At 30.5% G+C, this 14905-nt stretch overlaps 2 protein-coding genes across 2 annotated transcripts; both read right to left on the bottom strand.

Annotated features, from left to right (window-relative positions):
- Positions 1–37: 37 nt before the first annotated feature.
- On the bottom strand, positions 38–9038 carry LOC130678542 (diacylglycerol kinase epsilon). The gene is made up of 11 exons (XM_057485808.1): positions 8868–9038; positions 7745–7936; positions 5131–5299; positions 4869–4999; positions 4580–4727; positions 4221–4438; positions 3354–3499; positions 2757–2928; positions 2106–2286; positions 684–820; positions 38–547 (listed from the first exon to the last, which is right to left on the bottom strand). Exons 2-11 carry the CDS (start codon positions 7910–7912, stop codon positions 428–430), a joined length of 1590 nt encoding a protein of 529 aa, XP_057341791.1. The 5' UTR covers positions 7913–7936; positions 8868–9038; the 3' UTR covers positions 38–427.
- A 1349-nt stretch (positions 9039–10387) lies between these two features.
- LOC130678541 (vang-like protein 1) lies at positions 10388–14498 on the bottom strand. Its single transcript, XM_057485807.1, has 4 exons — positions 14341–14498; positions 13802–14225; positions 13104–13698; positions 10388–13018 (listed from the first exon to the last, which is right to left on the bottom strand). The coding sequence occupies exons 2-4, from the start codon at positions 13933–13935 to the stop codon at positions 12017–12019; spliced, it is 1731 nt and encodes a 576-aa protein (XP_057341790.1). The 5' UTR covers positions 13936–14225; positions 14341–14498; the 3' UTR covers positions 10388–12016.
- Between the last annotated feature and the right edge of the window lie 407 nt (positions 14499–14905).

The raw sequence follows: 14905 nt of genomic DNA, 5'->3' as shown, positions 1-14905 counted from the left end.
TGTTCAGGTTAACACAATCAACTAAATATTTAAAATTTTTATTTACGATCCGACAATCGCATTATTTATTCTTTTATTTTTTTTTGTTTTTTTTTATAAGTACATTTGTTTTTTAATAAAAAATAGGAATGATGATTATATAAATCCGATAATGCGATCAGAATGTTTGTGAGATGTTTGGTGGATACAGCGATAAATAAACATTTCAAACACGAACACTTTTTATAATTATAATAAAAATTTTTTTGAATGACAATACTGTTTATTTATCTCTCATCCGTGTAAATACTTATAGGACTAGATATATTTCTCTTATGATATAAACATCCATTAGCCTTTTTTTAAAAAATATAGGGTAGTAATAGTAATAATAATAATATTGTATTGTATATGTTGTTAATTACCTTAAGATTAAGGGATAAATAAATTACCGATAAGTTGACATAAGCATCGATGCTTGATTACAGTGTGAAATGTTAAATTCACATGGACTTTGAGACCATGGTTCACCGTCGATTTGTACTGCACAAGAATCCAGTAATTTAATCTACAAGTATTAATAATTTATCGAATCAATCAGCTATTTAATGTTGTTATAATAAATAAATAATTCATGACATTCATATAATATTAATATTAATATTAATAATAATCAATCGACATATATATATTTGAATTATTACCGTAACTGTTTTGGCTTGACCCAGTCTATGTGGTTGTGACATACCAACTTGTAACTGAGCAATATGGAATGACGAATAAAGTGCGCATACCTCAAGCTTGCCATCATTAATACTTTGCATACCAACACCTTCATTACCTACAAAATTTAATTATAAAATAGTAATTACTGTCAACTATATATTGTAATATTACATATTAATATTCATCATCAATTATTATTATTATTATTATAAAATAAATTTTTGTATTGTGTTTTGCAGTGCGCATGGTCATATTTCTAGCGGATCCGAATTACGGTGAATTACCGTATTTTACAGTAAATTACCGTAATTTACTGCAAATTTGCCGTAAATGGCCGCACTTTAGCGTGAAATGCTGTAGTTTACGGTAAAATACCGTATTTTAAGTAAAACATCGCAGTATCGCCGAAAATTTACGGCAAATTTACCGTAAATAGCCACGTTTATACCGTAAAATGCCGTACTCTACAGTAAAATGCCGCAATTTTACCGCAAATTTTACGATACATTTACCTAAATTATAGCATTTACCGATAAATTGCCGCACTTTTATAGTAAAATATCGCAGTGTACACGGAAAGAAAATTATAGCAGCGGTTCCCATAATTTTGTGAAATTTTTTCCTATACCATCATAGGAATTACGACCGTAAATTATGGGAGCGGTTCCTATAATTATAGGAATGTTTCCCATAATTATAGGAATGGTTCCTATAATTTATAGGAATACTTTCTATAATATTATGGGAATCATTCCTATAATTTATGGGAATGGTTCCTATAATATTATGGGAATGGTTCCCATAATGGTATGGGAATCATTCCCATACTATTATGGGAATGGTTCCCATAATATATGGGAACCATCCCTATAGTAGTATAGGTACTGTTCCCATACCATTATGGGAACCATTCCCATAATGCATAGGAAAACTTCCCATAATTTTCTTTCCGTGTAGTAAATTCATCGTAAAAAGCGATATTTCACCAAAAATTACCGCATTCTACGGCACAATACCGTATTTTACGGTAATTGGCGATAATTCTCCCGAGTACCGTAAATTGCGGTATTTTACGATAGATTACGGTAATTTACCGTAATTCGGATCTGCTAGAGGTTGTTGTTAATATTTTTGGTATATATAACTTTTTATTCATCAAATTTTGGTGTCTTATTTTTATTATATTGGAAAATCACCCAGGATATTCTCGAATATGTACATATATTTTATAACACTCTAATAATAATTATAATTATATTAAATTTTCTGAGTAAATTCAGCGTTATAGTAGAATGGAATTGCGAAAAAGTAATAATAGTTTAGTCCGGGAATCGAATCCAGGTTTTTGATATCGCGTCAAATTATTATTATTATAGTAGATACAAATATATTAATATTACCTTGGAGTCCTAACTCCCAAAGTCTAACTCCCGCACCCCAACATGGAATATTAAGTACAACAATACTTTCCGTTGATGGTAAATCAACTTGTTCACCGTCTAAATATACCTCAATACGTTTATCCAGGTCTTTGCACTCCCTCTCAACTACTTGTTGTGTTCCGAAGCACAAGTACAACAGCTAAAATTATTTTCAATCAAGATTACAATTAATTAATAGATTTAATTATTATTATAACTCGGTTTCAATAGACTTATGGGGCGACAGTAAAACTCGTGTAGTTTTTCAACAGACTTTCTATTTAGTATAAATAATAAAATGGTCTGTATAAACCATAAAACAGAGCAATTAGATGTACGCGTATCAGAAGTTACGATCTTGTAATAAATTTTGAGGTAAAATCTGAAAACAATTTTAGTGTTTTACGATTATGTACAAACCACTAGTATATCATTCGTAATTTAAATTCTCTGGTAGATATACTTTTGCTGTACTGATAAATAAGTTTATTAGAACCGAAGTGAAATAAAAAAAATTAAATAATAGTACTCATGTACTTCAATAATAATAATTATTATTATAATAATATTTATTACAAAGTATTAAATAGAGACAAATTTACTCACCAGAATAATAATAATAATATTTACCTTATTAAATATCCTATGGCTAAATATATAAAATCTACTTTCTCTAGTTCGATGGAAATTCAAAGCGACTTGTGCATCAACACCAACACTCATATAATTATACATAAATTTACGGTGCTGTGAACCTCTGAAAGCAAGACTACGTCCGTCATACTGCAATGTAACTGTCCATCTAAAAATAATAACATATACAAAATTAGAATTTTTTTATGTTTCAAATAAATGAAAAATATAAAGTAGCGCTTCCTAATTTTAGGATCTCATTATAGTCTGAAGAAGTGAATAATTATTTTATATTTTGAAGCTGTCAACCTTCCAACAATAACTCAGAATATAATCAAATGAATTTATCAAGATATGAATTGTCGTAATCAATAAAATTAAACAGCTGGTACTTTTAGACTGAAATTCAAACCCGGTGGTTCATTTATAGGACGTCATTAATAGAAATAAATTGTCAGCGATACAATTATCAATATAATGAATATGATATCACGTATTGGAGAGAAGAGAAGGTGAACGTTAATATTGAATAATGATAAAGATTTTATGACAATAGCTAAGTAGGGATAACAAATAATTCATATCTATATTTACCTGTCAAGTTTAATCGGCCGTGCATTTTGTATACTTTGTAAAATTTTCGTTGGCTCAACGTTGGGATCGTACTCGCTACCCCAGCCTAGAACGCGAGACAAATCGTTGCCGGTGCCGAGGGGTAGAATTGCTACGGCCGGCTCTTGCTGGAATTGTAACGAGTCGGTAAATTAATTTATTATGCATCAAAATATTGCGTACTATTATAAATAAGATAACAGTAAAGGGGTAGGGGGGTAAATGGGCCTTAGAAAAAAAATATCACTAGTAAAAATTTTTTTTTCATTCAACTTTTCTAGTCTCTGATCAAGTGACAAGTCGGTGGCAACATGACCCAATAATAAAAAATTAAAATTCTCAATATCGGGCAAAATGGATCACTATAAAAAAATTTCGGTATCATGACTAAATACCACAGTCATAATATCACACGTAAAAATATTACTACACCTAATTGTCATCTATCAGAATATCACGCATAAAAAAATCATTAACGTCTAAGGTGGAAAAAATAAATATTATCCTTCTATATTTTTAAATGTAAACCTCCCACGATTCTCCCATGATCTCATATGATATTAAAACATTTCGATATTTGAGTAAGTAATAGAAATAATTATAGACGTTTGATAATTTATTGGATGATATTTTAACTGTGACATTTAGACATGTAATAAAAATTTCAAAGTTTTGATTTTTGAATTTTTAAAAATAAATTTCTGATGCTCCAGAATTTTTCCATGACCTCCATGTTGCCTTTTATTTGAGTTTAAAGAAATAATTTTAGGTAGTCACTTTGTCTCTTAAAATTAAAATTAAATGGGCCAGTTGTGGGCAGACTCTATCCAGTATTAGGTAACTCCGTACCTTCAAACGTAGTTTATGAATAGAATTTAATAGCCACGCGACAGTTCCATCGCCTCCGGCGACCAGTACATTGCACGATTTGTCGCCTAACAAACGACACCACTCTAAAGCCGCCACCGGGTCACGTTCCGAAAGGTCTACGACCTGTGATGGATTTAATAATCGACGGAACATCGACAGTACCATTGCCCCGTCATTATTACCAGACTTTTTGTTTGCTATAAATATAATTATTAAAACATTAAAGTCATATAAAATCATTAATATAAATACTGTATCAATAAATTTATATTTTACGGGATAATAAAATTAAACAAAGAATTGGATTTGGTTATTCTACGGATAATGGAGATATATACCAACGACTATCAGTGGTTTCCAATCACTCCATACAGGTGGTATAATCGATCGTAGCTGGAGACGTCGACGTACAGTACGACGTCTGTTTACAACTTCCAAACTTCCCGGCGGTATTATCATCAATTTAAACTTTCCAAAGTCACATATCTGTTGTAATAGAATGATTAATCTTCATTAAAATTCATATCTCAACTTTTACAATGTATAAACATCAAAGACAATTCAACTTTTTTTATTTCTCTCTCTCTCCGTCTCTCCTTTCATCAAAAAAATTTTAAAAACCAATACCTCATCGATCTTAGGCTTGCAGGCCTCGTGAACACATTTCTGACACCAGCAGCAGAACCAATCGATTAGACCGGGCTCTGGGTCGCACTCTTCATCGCACACCTCGCACATCGCGATTGTTGGTAAATTTCCTGAAGTTGATAAATAAAATTTATTGGATCGGTAGTAATTAAAAATTACGCTGCGGATATTTTATTTATTTTTAACGGGGCTCTGTTGTTGTTTTATAGGCTTACGTAAAAAATATATAATAAACTGGTACCGTGAATCCAGTGATGTTTCATAATCTCGGTAGATTGAGTTATTGCTTTACAGACCAATTGTTTGTCTGCAGCTTTTATACATCCTGTATCGGCACACACCCCACATGAATCACACAGCACGCTTTTCGTGTTAAGTAATAGAGATTCGCAGATACTGCAGTAATATGCCTAGAAATTTATTTATTTTATCAGCCTAATTATTATTTATTATGTGTGCGAATCGAATGATTAGAAAATTTTCTAATCACTCGTAACTTTTCGAATTATTCGTCAGTTTTTTAAATATTTGTGACTTTTCAAATTACTCGGTTTGATTCAACAAAATTCAGATTAGCATTCAAATATTCAATTTTTATTTAATGGAGAGCTTCTTTTAAATTTCCGACTATTTCCGGTTGGACGTCCGTGTGTGTGTCTGTATGTATGGATGTATGTAAAGTAATTTTTGTCGTACGTTATCTTTGCAGCAAATCTACCGATTTGTACGTTCTTGGCGGCAATCAAAGAGCTAATCAAGACTTAGAACTGATCAGATTTTAAAGTCGATCGGTCAAAATGTCACCGTCTAAGAAATTCTATAGAAAATCTAGACTCGGCTCCCTGAGTTCGAAAACAGCGGGGTTTTGGATTGGCCTAAAGTCAACCGTTTTTCCGATTTTTTTTAAAGTAACTTAAAATAATTTTTTTGTAGATTCGTGTATGAGATCTATTTAATTTACTTCTGAAAAAATGTTCATTGTTGGAAAAAATATTACAATTTTAAGTCGTACGAAAGATAATTTTTGAATTATCTGTGAATTTTCGAGTAATTCGAAAACTTACGAATAACTCGAAAGTTCGAATTATTCGATTTAATGTGATATGAATAATTCATAAGTTCTAACTATCCGCTCGCTGCTATTATATATTATTTACATCACCGATAGCATATTATTTTAAAATATATTTATCTATATATTTAAATATATAGATAATAATCAATCACCGATACGAGTGCCGGAAAAAGTTTTTCTTTTATTTCGAAAAATAATATCGTGGAAATTTGAAAAAAAGGTTAATATTTTCGTATTTAAAATCAATTGATTTACGGACATCAAAACAATAATAATTTATATGAAGTAAAGTAAAATTCATTGTGATTTTTATATTTATGACATATATGACTTGGAATTTTGAAGTTATGTAAAAGTGAAGTACATAAATAAGTTAATCAATATTTCAGATTTCTAACTGACGTTAATTATTCAATAAACTCAAGTAATTTCCTTTAAATTTCCGCGAAAAGTTTTAGCAGTACAAATATATACGTGATGATTAATATATGTAATATTAATAAGCTCGTGTTAATCTTTATTCAATATGCAATCCACTCATTAATTAAATTTAGTTTACATATCATTAATTTCTATTATTATTACAGTATTGTGTTGTATTATCACGTCTCGTCTATCTCGGATTACTTTGTATAATAAGTGACCCTATTGTTGTCCATTGTATTGTGTCTTAATAACAATAAATTAATTAAAGCTTAATTTTAGCAAAAAATATATTCTCTGAAAGCTCAGTTCTTTTACTCCATGCTTTTATTAAACTTCAAAGGAGACCTGGAAGTTAAGACGGAACTCGACGGATAGAGACAAGTACGGATTCCAGACATCGACGTATTGGAGTGAGTGAGGAAGACTGGAAGCAGACTCAGAGATACTGAGTACCGAAGCTAGAGAAAATGGAAGACTAGAGAAGTTCAGAAAGGGGATGAACTGGAAGAGAGGCTGCTAGAAACATTGAAGGGGTAACTAAACTCAAGACTGTGTAAATATCCTGAGGAATTTTTAGAACCACCAGACATGACAGCGCTAACTTAAACCCGTACACTGCGCATTATTTGAACTTAATTTAAATTTAATTGTGATTGCAAGTTTTTAGTAGACAAGATATATATCAGTATCATTATACTTGTAAAAGACCGCACGTGGTCATACATTATAAAATATATCAGTAAATATTTTATGATTCCAGGGATTTTTTTATCGAGGAAATTTGAATCCCGAGATTTGTTTTGATATCGATAGGAAAAATAGGAAAAAAATTAAAATTTTTTTGAAAGAATCATAAAAAAAAACAAGGAAATATTAAATTAGATAATAGTTTGTTATTTATTTTTAGCCGTAAGATGAGCGGTGAAGTTTCCGGATCTCTCTAAAAACTACAAGATGTTTGGGCTGACTTGTAAACTTCTATCATTTTCAAAAAGTTTTGACTTACTACTAAAGTTTTAAGTATTTACAAATATATATATATTTTATAGTTAATTAGTTTTTACTTAACAATTTAATTAAGGATAGTTCGGACAACAAAGAGTTACAGTACTCTTATAAAATATTTAAATGAAAAAGTTTTTTAAATTATATTAGAATTGTTAATTATTTAATATTAAATTAATCATGACGAAGATTCTACTGGCAATCAAAACTTCGCTGGCATTAATAAATAAGTTGTTTCAAAAACGAATCTGGATCAGGGCTTGGTTTAATTTTCTCTTAATATTCAGCTCCGTTCTTTCCGAAATAAAATTTGAAATTTGAATTTAAAATTAAATGAGAAATTATTTACCTTATTACTGCTACTAATAATTGGTGTCCAACTATGATTCTTCGAGACATCTCTTATTGACAAATGATTGTCCCTCATCAAGTATCTCACAAGATTAACAGTCAACACGTAAATAATCATTGTCGATACGGTTGGAATTATCACATTACACAATCCAGAGTCCCACATGTTGACTGTCGTTATTTGCTGATCCTGTAAGCAAAATATTACATTAATTAGTCAGTACATTTAAATAAATTAAATTCTTAATGATCCTGAAGTTAGTAGACAATAAAAACTTTTGAATTAAAATGTTTTTTTTCCAACAAATCAATTACACAAAAAGAAAACTGAAAATATGCACATGTAGAAAATTGAAAAAACTACTGGAATTTTTTAAAAATAATTTGTCGTTCTTTAAAAAAATAAAAAAAATTATCAAACGGCGGTTAACTTCAGTGTCATAAATTCTAATGAATTTTAAATGAAAGTGAAAGCAGCAGACATCCAAAAATTTATTAAATTGCGGAGGATCGAATTTTAAAAATTATTCTGTATATTTCTTTTTACGAAAACTAAAATTTTTGTGTCCATTATTGTAACTAAAAATTTAAATAATTTCAAAATATTCAATTTTTGAAACTTTAAAAGCTACAGCAATTCATTTGAACTAAAATATGCAAAATATATAAATATTTTATCACCTGTCAAAAATTTTAACTTTTGCTTTCAACTGTAATATTAAATTTATATAAATTCATTAATAAACATAAAACCTTTCAATGACATTAAATTGGAAGAATTTGATGTATAATTTAATAAAAAATATTTTATTGATTTCATTTAAACTCAACGATCCGGTATCTGATGAAGTTTATCTTCATAAATTTAATTTAATTTAAAAAGTACTAAATTCAAGTATATCATAATAAAGTTTATTCAAATTGAATTATCAATTTAAGAAATAAAAGGATTAAATACTGGACACAAAATAAATGAACGTAAAAATAAATTTATAATCAGTTCTTAAATTTTGAATGACCTTTTTAGGTGATTGTAAAATGAATAATAAAAATTTAAAGATGCAAATAATTAATCAATCACTAAATCTATTTATAATTAGTAGTAAATAAATAAATATAACCTGTTTCAAGTTTTTTGTATAGATGTAATTTTTATTGAACTTGTAATTGATCACCTCATTATTAACAACAGTAAGTATTCATTTATTTGAAATTTTTGAATTGTTTGTTTGTCAATAACTAAAAATGACAGCCATCGACCACACACTGAACAGCTGATCAGGTTAGAATGACAGGAGAGTGTTTACTCTTATCCAGTTTGTCCAAGATTTTAATAGCGAGCAAATGGCGGGAATGGATAATAAATTTGAATTATTAATTCAAGATTTTTTTAAAAATCACTTGTTTATATTTTTTTATCACTTCTTATAATTCTACATATATTGTCTGAGAATGGTACGGATTTTTTTGAATTTTTAAATGGAAAAAGTCGCGTAAGTCTCCGGTCTATAATAAAATTCTCCCCTTAAACAGAAACAAAAATTTAAACTTTCAGGTGCAGATTCACGTCAAGTTTGTGTATTTGCCATCTGGAAATGATGTACACTAGGTTTGAAATTTCCTATTTTCCCCGCTAGACGTGTAATATACTATTTTACCTCTGAAATTTAAAAAACTGAGTTAAGATCTTTTCTACTGAAGGCATTGGTTTAAAACATTACGCACTAAAAAAAAAATTTACTCTAATGTTCTTTGTTCATTAGTCGATTTTATTTGATTTAATTTATTCTTTATAATATATAATATAAATTTTTGCAAATAATGTGACTGTACAAATATTATTATTTAGCATACATAATATTGCAGCATGAGATTCCCATCGATATTTATCTCTTTCAATTAAAAAGAAATATAATTATCTTTAATTACTAATTGTGCGAATAAATCTCATGTTTCAGAGGAGTTTACGGTCAGAACAAGACAATTTTTGAATTAATATAGAGCTTTCTACGTTCCCACTTTGATGTAACAATTATTGACATCCTGTACAATTTCTAGCGAATTCAGTTTTTGAAGCTAGGGTAGAGGTACCATTTTTGGCCACTTTAGGGCCAGTTTCCGACCCCTCAATAATTTGTAAAAGTCGCAATGACGCAATTAATTTTTTAAATTTATACAATGATACTTTTATCAGACTGTTAATTAAAATTTTATTTTATACTTTTTCATTAATTAAAATAAAATATTAAATGTCTAAAATTACAGCATTGGCTACAAATGCAACTTCTACCCTATCACAAAATTTAATTTTTTATTTTTTGTACAAACATTAAAATATTTATCGTTCATAAATTTAAAAATAAGCAAATAATCGAATAAAATAAAATGTCAATAATTGCGTCTTTTATTTTACTTATTTTTTTTTTTTTTTTGACTAATAAAATATTAAATAAAAGTCTTGTTTTGATCCCAAACTCCGCAAGTATAAAAAAAAATAAAATAATTTGAGCTCGTCACATTAGATTACAGTAATCACGTCACACGCACACATAAATAAAATAAAAAAGTATAAAAAATCTTATAATTAAAACTTAGTAACAAAAAATACTAAAAATTAAGTACTTAAAAACCTACATGAGTATTATGTTAAAATAAAAAAAACTAAGTCGACCGTAGACTTGAATTTCTTTAAAAGAAAAGTCCCAGTCGTAATGGAAGATTTTAAAAAATTATAAAAATATAATGCACCGTTCTGTGATAATTGAATAGATCATCTCGTAGTCGAGTGTAAATAAAATTTTACACATTTACTTTGATATGTAATTAATTTAAAAGTACTATTTAAATATAAAAGTAAATTTAAATATACTGTGTACTGTTAGCATTAGCAAGTTTCGATTATCGAAATAAATGTACTGATAAAGCCTACTGCGATGTTTTTATAATTAAAGTCAGTACAATTAATTTACTGATACAAACTATTTTGAATATTAATTAATAATAAAAAAAAGTCATCCAAATTGTCCACACTTTGGCAAGTAATAAATAAGCGTCGTGCTCTATTATAAAATGCATTAAATTATCATACTTTTTTTTATATCAAATATTAAGTACAAAATTCCGTTGGGAATGTCATGAGTTTGCAGCAAAAACGTGTCTATCGTACAATCAAAATTTTTTAATAATAATTATTATCATTATTAATTTTTTTTACGAGTTTTAAAATATTTATCATCGATTTAAATTAACGCGCAATCGAAAAATATTTAACCTTTCTATTATTTATTATTAATTATTATTATTATTATTATTTAGCAAAAATTAAAGCTACATTTGATTGTACGTATAGAAAAGGCAGAGTACGGTATTTTTGGCTGATGCATAACACCATAATAATGATATTTTATTTCGCATTAAGGCCATTCTGACATTGCCCGCCATTTTTTAAAAATTTTAAATAAATTTAAACTACTAGCGTATCAAAATTTTATCAATTAACTAAAAAAGGGACAATTTCGCTGTGATATAGAATTTTTAAAAAATTAGTGACAGTTGACATCAATTGGGAGTTGACCGAAATTTGGAAAATAAATTTAAGAATTTTTTAGGCGAAAATTTATTCAACGAATTTTGTTCAACTCCTAATTGATGACAACTTTTTTCAATTGAGCCTTTAATTTTTATTTAATTAATTAATAAAATTTTAGTACGATCTAAAGTCATTGGATATTTTTATAAAGTGGAGGCACTGTCTGAAAATGTCCTTAAGAATCTTCGCAATGTAAGAAAATAAACCTATCAATCAAAATAAGTTACTCAATTTTGATAATTACTCCAATAAAACTTATGACATGATATTAATCTTGCAAGTGATGATCTGAATATAAGGCATCGTAACTTTAATACCATGATCCTGGAACCTTGTAACTGTCAAAATTTCCGATACATTAGCAGGACGTCAGTTAACGTCAAAAGTTAATAATAAATTTAATTTTAAAATAAAATACCGAAAACTTTCTGTCGAAAATACATTAAATAATATATAACTTTAATATCACTGATGGATTATTTTTTTTTTACTCAGATTCGCTAATGCTTATCAATTTAACATTTCACTTATACGTTTTCTTGATCCCCTAGCTATCTAGAAAGTCTTTTTTTATCATTATCTTCTTTTAAAATTTATCATTATTTTTATTAAAGTACTTTTTAACGTGGCTGAGCACGTGATATTGATAGCGTGTAGTAATAGTAAAATATAAGACGGCCGTTAAACAGACGTCTCAGAATTAAGTCTCAATAAAAATTTGTTTGATTTTGGATGCGCTAGTTGTTCAGTGAGAGTAAAATGCGGCAATCTGTATGCCGTGCAGAGTAAAGCAACTTCACCTTGACGCAGTTGGAATTCACAGCCAGATGCAAGTGGTCTTGATGGTAACTCGCCCTCGCAAACTAACGCCCAATTGTGTGAACTTCTCTGTCGCTCTTTCTCGTTAGACAGCACGGGACTGGTGGAGAAAAAGGGCTCGAGGAAAGCCTTTGGTGCGGCATCTTGAGCTAGACATCGCGCAAGCCGTCCGAGAATGGATTCCACAGAATGTCTCGGTTGCTGTCTTGTGACCCGCAGGTATTTCTGCAGCGCACGAGCCATCGAAGGAAAAACTGCTTGTGCAGCTTCCATAGGATCCATTGGTCCAGGGTTGGGCGCGAGCTCAGCCTCTGAGTGAAGTCTTTTTATGTGCGCGAATGCTTCCTCGGCCGCGGTTATTAATCTGGCCCGACGTTTTCTCACTCGTCTATCGTAGTCGTGCTCCTCGTAGAACCTTTCATTGTGGCTAGAGTCTCTCCTTCGTGCCTGAGCAGCCAGCATCGCTCTGTCACCACCGCCCCCGCGTTGCTGCTGTCCCGTTGTTGCATTCACTCCACCGTCTACGTCGTAAAACTTAAAACTTGACGGCTTCCGCCCGGATTTAGACACTGGCAGCCGGTCCAAATATGGATTATAAATTGGAAACTCCGTGTAATATCTTTCAAGAACCCAGACCGCTGCTCGTTGAATGGATAATTGCCCGATAGCGTATGAACGGGATTCACCGTCAGGTGATCTTACAACTTTTAAATAATACATCGGCTGTATATGCCGAATTTCAATCAAAAGAACTGCTACGTAGTGTATAAATAAAAGAGTGTCTGCAAATGTTCCTGCATAATTAACTAGACTTTTGTACTCTGTTTTTTCTCCATTCGCTGCCGTCTTAGCGCTCTCTGTTACCTGTAAATTATTCAAATAATTATTACCACTTACTTCCGTAAAATCAATTATCAGGTGAATTAAAGGTATGAAAATAAATACTCACTTGAACGACGTAAAATAACCAGTAAGTACAGATACAAAGTAGCGTCAAAACAAGCACCCCAGCTCTGAACAGAAAGACACGAGGCATTGTGGCATTTCGTGGTCGTAAAAATACAGCCCAGCTGCCTATAGCCAGCAGAATTAATTTAAACGCTAATCCTAGTAATTGGCCTTTACATTCAGCGTTGCATGACAGCAATTCAAGCCTCTGTTGCATTGTTAGTACCGTTGTAGAGTCGGGAAAAAAACCTAGTTTGGGTAACACGACCATTGCTATTGGACTCAAAAAAGCGCCAATACCAAGTGCCATAGCTATCACCGGTCCGAGATATCGATTACACGTGAAATTAAATGCTCCATCTGTTTCACTAGGCCAATTGCTGACGTCCTCCGTTGATTCAGAACGATCGGACGTATTTCCAGTAATAGCTGTCGTGTTTTCACCCCAATTTTCATCTTGAGGGAGTATTTGGACTTCTATAACTTCTTGCCCGACATTCTCGACACTGTTCCCTCTGACATTGACTGTCGTTTGAAACGGTGCCATCTCGCTGACATCCAGGTTGGATCGTTCTTTTCTTTGACTTCTATTATTCCTGCAATTTAAATTAACCATCAGATTGACATTTAATTAAAAATCAATGCTGCACTTTATCAAAAATCTCTCAATCTGATGATGAAAATTAATTTGAAAATTACCTAGAGCTTCGATGGGAATGTTGTCGATGGTGCGGTGACTTGTTCGTGTGCGAACGATGATGTTTTGAAGAACTACGGCTATGATGGCTATGGCTGTGCTCACTAGCCCCGGATTTTATGCTCTCTGTCTCCATACCACAGCACAGGCTATCGCCCTTTTGCTACCCCATATAATCATTCCCCCAATAATCTTTCGGACACTCGTTCTCACTTATTACTGTCGTTATTTATGAAACATAGACCAGTAGATCATAGATAAGACCAGGTTGCATCAAAGTTACGTGTACTGCTCCTATTTAATGACATCCAGTCCAGTCAGCTGCACACATCAACTCAACTCAAGCGTCTTCTTGACATTGCCACTGTTACTTTTGACATTGAACGAGCGCCAATACCTTCTACCGAGAAAACTCACTCTAGAACACTATTGCAAATAATTATTAATTAAAGTAATAATTAAATAAAATAATAATAACTAAAAAATATTAAATAAAATTATTAAAACAGACGCCGACACGCCTAACGTTTATGACCCTCACCCTCTCGTCAATTCACGGGATCGGGATTCTTCTCATAATTCTACGGGGAGAAAATAATAATAATAATAATGACAATTAATAAAAAAAAACACTGACATCAAGGTCTAGGGGATTCTCGGGACTCTCGGCCTAATTTTCATTCAACTATAGTCTTAACTTGCCGCTCATTTAAAAACTGCCTCAGGAGGTTTTTTAAAGTTCACTCAAGTTCAACTAGACGTCACCATCAGCCGGCGCACTTTAAATTACGCGCTTTATTTAAATTATTTATTTTGTTCCGCAATAGATATAAAAATTATTTACTCAATAATTCATTTGAAAAAGTTAAAAAAAATTTTATATTTTTAATTACGAATAATTAAATATTAAATTTTCATTAGCGCAATTGTAAAAATTTTGTGAGTTATTTTTTTCAAAATTTATTCAAAAATATTTCAACTCCGTAGCGAATTAATATCTCTTTCTCTTGTTAATTTTTTAATTTTAAACAATCAATTAATAAAAAAAAAATTTAATTTTTAATTCAAATCTACCGGCACTTTCGCGCCCTTTTTTATCGATCTAC

This window comes from Microplitis mediator, chromosome 2 (genome assembly GCF_029852145.1).
Source record: "Microplitis mediator isolate UGA2020A chromosome 2, iyMicMedi2.1, whole genome shotgun sequence".
NCBI classification, from domain to species: Eukaryota; Metazoa; Arthropoda; class Insecta; order Hymenoptera; family Braconidae; genus Microplitis; species Microplitis mediator.
This window is presented reverse-complemented; position numbering and strand designations above follow the sequence as displayed.

Bases quoted from the DNA above. Each gene is read 5' to 3' on its own strand.
- LOC130678541 (XM_057485807.1), bottom strand. From the start codon at position 13,935: ATGGAGACAGAGAGCATAAAATCCGGGGCTAGTGAGCACAGCCATAGC. The intron at 13,699-13,801 runs GTAATTTTCAAA...TTTAAATTGCAG, and splicing joins CATTCCCATCGAAGCTCTAG to GAATAATAGAAGTCAAAGAA. The intron at 13,019-13,103 runs GTGAGTATTTAT...AATAATTTACAG, and splicing joins GGTTATTTTACGTCGTTCAA to GTAACAGAGAGCGCTAAGAC.
- LOC130678542 (XM_057485808.1), bottom strand. From the start codon at position 7,912: ATGTGGGACTCTGGATTGTGTAATGTGATAATTCCAACCGTATCGACA. The intron at 3,500-4,220 runs GTACGGAGTTAC...TTACAATTCCAG, and splicing joins TTCATAAACTACGTTTGAAG to CAAGAGCCGGCCGTAGCAAT. The intron at 548-683 runs GTAATAATTCAA...TAATACTTGTAG, and splicing joins GTCAAGCCAAAACAGTTACG to ATTAAATTACTGGATTCTTG.